This window comes from Quercus lobata, chromosome 4 (assembly GCF_001633185.2).
Source record: "Quercus lobata isolate SW786 chromosome 4, ValleyOak3.0 Primary Assembly, whole genome shotgun sequence".
NCBI lineage: Eukaryota > Viridiplantae > Streptophyta > Magnoliopsida > Fagales > Fagaceae > Quercus > Quercus lobata.
The window spans coordinates 53,270,911-53,278,627 of NC_044907.1; the positions used below are offsets into that span (position 1 = coordinate 53,270,911).

General features: G+C 34.6%; 1 protein-coding gene across 1 annotated transcript; it reads left to right on the top strand.

The window, feature by feature from the left end:
- Nucleotides 1-2,260: 2,260 nt before the first annotated feature.
- Nucleotides 2,261-2,824, top strand: LOC115985442 (uncharacterized mitochondrial protein AtMg00810-like). The gene has a single exon (XM_031108377.1). The coding sequence runs from the start codon at nucleotides 2,261-2,263 to the stop codon at nucleotides 2,822-2,824; it is 564 nt and encodes a 187-aa protein (XP_030964237.1).
- The last annotated feature ends 4,893 nt before the right edge of the window (nucleotides 2,825-7,717 follow it).

Here is a 7,717-nt window from a genome sequence, read left to right on the forward strand (position 1 = left end):
CTGTTACTAATGCTATAGTTCAACTGCCTAATGGGAAAACTGCTTCAGTGACACACATTGGAACCATTGTTTTGTCTTCTTCCCTTATCCTCAATAATGTTCTATGTGTGCCCTCTTTCACATTTAATCTGCTTTCTGTTAGTACTATCACTAACACACAACCATGTTGCCTTGTTTTTCTCTCTACTTTTTGTTTTGTTCAAGACCTTGCCTCTTGGAGAACGATTGGAGTGGGTCAAGAACTTGAAGGATTATACCTGTTACAATCTAGTAGTCTTTAGCATACATCTTCTACTACACTTACTGAATTTCTAGCCAGTCACAAACTCAATTCAGCTTTCAATTCATTTTCAGCTACTGTTGCTTCCAATAGTACTCTCTCATCTCTTTAGCACTTTAGATTAGGTCACCCCTCAGATTCTAGACTGCAAGTTTTGTCTCATGTTTTTCCTTTTTACAAAATTCTTGTAATAGTACTTGTAATATCTGTTTTCCAGCTAAACAGAAACGTTTGCCTTTTAATAATCACATAAGCAATTCTGCCTTTGATCTTCTTTATATGGATGTTTGGGGTCCTTATTCTGCATCTACCTTGGATGGTTGCAAATATATTTTGACTATTGTTGATGATGGCACTAGAGTAACTTGGGTTTACTTGATGAAGACTAAATATGATGTTCAGTCACTTGTGACTTCCTTTTATAATATGGTTATTACTTCGTTTAATGTCAAAATCAAGCAAATCAGAAATGGCAACGGTTTAGAGTTCAATATGTCTAATTTCTTTCATTCTAATGGTATCATACATCAACAAAGTTGTGTGTATACTCCACAACAGAATTCTTTTGTGGAAAGAAAGCATCAACACCTTCTTTCTATTTCCAAGGCTTTACAATTTCAATCCAATCTCCCTATTCACTTTTGGGGGGAATGTGTTTTAACTGCTGCCTATTTGATCAATAGATTACCTTCTCCCTTATTAGGCAATAAAACTCCTTTTGAACTTTTGTTTCATAAGCCACCTTTTTAAGATCATTTAAGGGTGCTTGGTTACGAGTGCTTTGCTTCCACCATTGCTGCCACTAGGACTAAATTTGATCCTAGGTCTAGGACGTGTGTCTTCATTAGTTATCCCTTTAATGTCAAGGGGCATAAAGTTTTTGACTTAAATTCCTATTTAGTTTTCATTTCAAGGGATGTCATTTTCCATGAATCAATTTTTCCTAATAAAACTTCTGATTCTTGTCACTCTTTTGATTCTTATCAATCTAATGAACCTTCTGTACCCTTGCCTTGTATTTCCCTCTCCCTTTTGATGATGTTCATTCTCCATCTCCATCTCATACCTCAACTCCTCCTTTTGTTTCCTCTGATTTGGATGACACTATTCTCCAAGTTCATCATAAGCTTGATGATGATTTTCTGCACGATGATCTTGTTGAACCTCCTAAGCCCCTTGTTGATCCTATTCCCCTTAGATAGTCCTCTAGAGCTCATAAAAAGCCTTCCTATCTTCAAGATTACCATTGTAACATGGTTACTTCATCTCCCACTGCCATTGTTCTTCAATCAGGTACTTCTCACCCCTTGTCTTCTCATCTTTCATATCAGTCCCTTTCTTCTTCTTATAATACTTTTTGTTGTTCTATCTCTTCTATTGTTGAACCCACACATTATTATCAAGAATCTACTGACCCCAAATGGCCGGAGGCTATGGTTGCTGAAATAGCAGCTTTAGAAGCCAATAACACCTGGACCTTGACCACTTTGCCTGCCAACAAGAAGCCTATAGGATGCAAATGGGTTTACAAGGTAAAATATAAGTCTGATGGCTCTGTGGAAAGGTATAAGGCACAGCTTGTTGCTAAAGGTTTCACTCAAAAGGAATGGATTGATTATACTGAAACATTCTCACCAGTAGCCACGATGGTTTCTGTTAAATGTCTTTTGGCAGTGGCTGTAGTCAAGGGTTGGTTTCTTGCTTAACTTGATGTGAACAATGTGTTTCTTCATGGGAATTTGACTGAGGAGGTCTATATGGCTATTCCACCAGGGTTTCATAGCCAAGGGGAGCAAGTTTGTAGGTTAAACAAGTCCCTTTATGGACTTAAAATAGGCTTCTAGGCAATGGTTTGCCAAGTTCTCCACTACTTTGATTTAAGAGTTGGGGTTTGTCCAATCTAAAGCTGATTACTCTCTATTTACTAGACAAAAAGATCAGTCCTTTTTGATCCTATTAGTTTATATAGATGATGTTCTAATGGCCAGTAACAACAAAGATGAGATTGTAGAGTTCAAGTTGTTGCTGGATCAGAGGTTCAAGTTGAAGGACTTGGGATATTTGAGATATTTCCTTGGACTTGAAGTTGCTAGATCAGATCAAGGGATAGCTTTATGTCAGAGGAAGTTTGTTCTTGAGGTATTAAATGATGCAAGATATCTAGGGTGTAAGCCAACAAGGACACCAATGGATCAAAACATCAAATTGATTAAGTATGAGGGAGAGGAGCTTAAGGATCCAATTTTGTATAGAAGAATGATTGGAAGATTGTTGTATTTGACCATCACTAGGCTAGATATTACCTATGCAGTCCATAGGTTGAGCCAATACATGGCTAAGCCTAGGAAACCTCACTTAGATGCTGTGTATAGAATAATGCAATACTTGAAGAATGGACCAGGGAAAGGAATTCTATTTTCATCAAAATCAGAATTACATGTGAAGGGGTTTGCAGATTCTGATTGGGCTGCATGCCCTAATACAAGAAGGTCAATGACTAGTTATAGTATATTCATTGGTGACTCACTAGTTTCATGGAAATAAAAAAAACAATGCACAGTGTCTAGATCTTTAGCAGAGGCAGAATATAGGGCTATGGCTGTGGCTCCATGTGAGATAGTTTGGCTGTTGTACTTTCTAAAAGACATTGGAGTTCAGCACAATAGAGAAGCTTTGTTGTTTTGTGATAGTCAGGCTACACTGGACATTGGATCAAATCCTATTTTCCATGAAAGGACCAAGCATATTGAGATTGATTGTCATGTAGTGAGGGATAAGGTGCTTGAAAAAGTCATCAAGTTAATTCATGTTAGAATACATTGTCAACTTGCTGATTTATTGACCAAGGCACTTAGTTTTAATCAATTTTCAAGTTTGGTTTGTAGAATGGGGATAATCAACATTCATTCTGCAGCTTCCCTTGAGGGGGAGTATCGGAATGCTAAGAAGAATCATGAGAAGCATGAAGGCAACTTGACTGAATCAGTGACAAGGAAAGCTGCAGCATTGAAGGAAGAAACAAAACAACAGAAAACGACAGTAGCTTCAAGTATTAAACTGTGTGTAGCTTAGCGTGTATTTATTAGCAGAGTAGTTAGTTATGACATGTGAGAAAGGTTGTTAGTACATAGTTTTACACGTGTGAAGTTAGTTAGTTAGTTTTTCATTTTAGCCATTAGTTTTCATCTCTGTTTTAGCTTTTCTGGTTGTATATAAGTCATACATTGTAGATTTTTCTAGTCAATTCAATAGAGGAAGTTTTTCCTCTGTTTTCTAATAGGGTTGTTTATTGGCTAAGGCTTAGGCCATAGCTTTGCACCTATGCTATAAGACTATAAGCTGCAATTTTAGCAATTGCCATAACATGTCAACTGAAAAAGAGGACAATTAAGAGCATTAACATGTTTCTTGGAATATTTGTTGAATTTGGCCTAAAGGGCTATTTTAACTAACTTATTTGTAAATGGTCCTATATCAGAATTAATACTTTATCATTAAATTTTTATTTTTGTATTTTTTATTTTCTCTCACATACCCTCTCATTTATTTTTTCCTCTCTCTTACCTAGCCAGCATTGAAGCCCCTACTCGTCTCTTCTTCTTATTAGCCTCCCTCTTCCTCACACTGCCATTCGTCATTGACCTTGGGTTACATTCTCTGATGCGAGCTCCTATCTTTGCCATTCTTGTTGACAGAGTTATGGCAACAACTACTAAAAGAGCTGTGGAAGAGGTTGATGTGGCTGTTGATGGAGATGTTCCCCCTGTTTAAACTTTATGCAATATATATATATATATATATATATATATTTTTGGGTGCCCATTTATGTTTTGGGCTTTAATATTATTTTTTCTAAATATTGCTTTGGTTTTTTGATTGCTAAATTTACATTTTGCTTGCACATGTAACTTTTGACATCTGAAGGTGTTTTTCTTTTTACTGCCTTATCCTCGTATGAAGAGTTTATTCTTGCTCCAAGAATTTATCATTGAATGAGTTTATTTGGACGATTTTACCCTTGTATGACTAATTTTTTTCAATTGATTTTATTCTTGTGTGAAGAATTTTTATCATTGTTTTATCATTGATTTTTGGACAATATAATATAAAATACTAGTCGCTAACCCGTGCAATGCACATGATAGTTAAATAAAAAGATAATTAATCAACCTCATAGTAAAAGAAAAGGCTAAAAGAACTATTAAGAGACTACTTTGTCCATCAAGTAATCAACCCAAGTGGCATTGTAGCTCATGAACAAAAGTCATTGTTGCATTTCATGGCTGCATACTTGCTAATAATGGAAATTACCTGTATAAAACCTGAAAAGGGTCAAATGATAATATGGAAAACATTCCATAAATAACTTATTGATGACAGGTATAGAGAAGGGACTAATGTAAGTCATCAATGGAATTTGAGTCAGCATCTCATTGCGAATGGAATATAGCTCTATATTAAAACTAAAAGTAAAAGTTCAATCATTCTTTTTCTCTAAAACGTTATCAAAAACTATAAGTAATTTACATCAGTTTCAAATAAAAACCACTTGAAGAATCAACTACTTTGAATCATTATCAAAAGAGGAGCAACATAAAAACTTAAATAAGTCTCAAAGATGAAGTTCTTCGAACATATTTCAGCACCAATTTCGAAGTTTAGCTCTATGTATGGCAACCAATTACTCACCCCGGTTGAAAGCACAATGTTTGGAAGAATCTTCCAAGTATCTTAGTCACAATTTTCATCCACCTCCCTAGATCACTAAACTATATATCTACTAATCTACATACCCTAACTTCAAATATTGAATACAAAGAAAGAGCCAAAATTTCTCAAACAGATTTGTGTTGCATATATAAACTTAATTTGTTCTACTGCCTTTTATTCACGAAAATAAAATAGAAGAAATAGAAAAAAAAAATTGTTAAAAATGAATGCTTCATATCTTCCACCATACTTGTACTTACACATACTAATAGTTATTTTCGAAAACTTGTAAAACGAATGAATGTACATGCCTAGATTCAGCTACAGAACCTGAAATACCAAAGCAAACCTCTATAGATAGTGTAGCACAAGATGTAGCATCAATATTATCCTAGCAATCTAATTATCTATTTGATCCATTGGTTGTAGTCGTGGGCCATTGAATTTGTGAACATCTATAGAGTCCTTACTAATCTCTTAATAAATTTAAAATCTGATTGGATTCGTCATGATTTCAACCATTTTGCTGCATTACTTTTTCGAAGTGTAAAATGTGACAAACCTTGTAATGCATGGCTTATATTGCCACTATAACATTATATTTTAAAATGAATACATTTAACACACATATATGCTTGTTTTACTATTACGGTCACCTTTTTAACACACATTCATTAGTTTTGTTTTTGCTATGCATATGTAACCAATTTGCACCCAAAAATCTGGGTTAATGGTCAATTTCTTTTAGTCATCATCTCCTAAAGCCCATGCTAATCAAATAGCCTGTAGCTAAGCAAACTGCCTATTAGGCTAATTTCACCTCATGTATTGACAGCCACAGATATCCTACACTAATTCAAGCAATTCTAAAATAAAGCTCATACAAGTCTTAAAAGGAAGAAACCCAATATTAAGTAAATCAATTTCAAGTAATATGACCTTCATTTCCTTCATTCTATCCTCTATACAAACAGAGCTTTCCATTCCATTCTATTAAAGGCTTAATTTTGGTGGCACTGAATTTCAGCCTTTGTATATTGTCTTATGTTGGTTTGTTTTTCATGTCAGCTGTAGAGTGTTTGGTGGCTATATATGCTATTTACTTGATTTTTTTTCACTTTGCTGCAAAATATGAAACAACAAATACCAAACCACATAACTATTTATACCAAAAAAATCACAAATAGTATGTACACATACACACAAGCAGAACATAAATATACATACAGATCAAACGGACTCAAAAGCAAAATCAACTCAACAGATCAAATGAGTAGTGAAGACCAAACGGTTCATCGAAAAAAATCCAACAAAAAAAAATGATCAAATCAGAATCAAGCAGATCAGTAACGGGACAAAATTTACAAAACCCTAGTTAAATTTCTAGTCCCTTGAAAATCCATAGAGATTTTACTCAAATCAACAAAAAGTTTTACAGATCCAAACACACACACACACAAAAAGTCGAAGTACTCAGTATTAAACGATTGCTAATTAATCGAATTGAACCCTAGGTTTGATAAAGAAAAAAAAAATCAACTTTATGCGATTTTGATCGAAAATCTCAAAAAAATAAGAAATAGAAGAAGAAGAAGAAAACGAACCCTAATTTTTTGAAACAAAGTTCTAATTAAACCATCTGATGCAATCTGTATATTTTTTTAATGAAAAAATGTAGAAAATTTCAGATCCAATGTGAAATCGTATAAATTACCTGAAAATACGCCGAAATCGGTGAAGAGCAAGCAAAGCAAGCTGAGATAAAGCTTTAAACTGAGCAAATGGGGATGGCTTGTAAGGGAGAGGTTTGAGGAATAAAGAGAGAAAGGGGAAATGGCAGGACCTAAGACAAAGCAGAGAGAGAGAGAGAGCACAAAAGTTAGGGTTTTGGGTTTTAAGAATGCGTATAGGTTAGAGAGAGTGAATGAGTGAGTCGCATAAAAGACTGAAAAAAAAAAATAAATTTTTTTTTTTAAAAAAAAGTGAAATTTAAAAAATAGAAAAAAAATAAATAAATGCTGACGTGGAAAATTGTGGGAACTTCAAAAGCTTCGGTTATATATATATATAGATGATATGGGTGTTTTTGCGAAGTGTTTGTGGAAAAAAAAAAGTTTCTTATACTAAAATATACAGAAAAATTTAAATCGTCTGATGCAAATGCTCATAATAATCCTATATCTTAAAATTTAAGGAATTAGGTTTTGCTACCTATGGACATTCCACAAGTTTTGGTAATAAGGATAGATATATAGCACGAAAGTCAGTTTGCCATAATATCAATACAAGGTCTGTTACATCCCAGACCAGTAAGGTCATACATCAAAAGTGAAGCTAACTCCACAAGTGGAGTATCCAAAATAAGGAAGTTATGTTGTAGATGGACAACCGTACATCTTTGCGAGAGAATCAGCACAAGAGTTGGCCTCTCATAAGCAGTGGTTGATCTTCTAGTAGGGAATTTGGTTCGGCGAGGTCTTGCAATCATCAACAATAGATGCATATTTAGCATTTGAGAAATCATTATTGGTGAGCAAGCTAATTACAGAGTTGGCATCAATTTCAATTTCGAGTTTTCAACAAATTGAATTTACAGGAGAATGCAAAGGCCCAAGGGCATCCCTTATTGCCCACAGTTCAGCTTCTAAGCTATTAGCCCAACCAATCGATCTAGTGAATCCTTTCACCCATATGCTTGATAGGCTCTTATATGCCCGCCTCCACCAG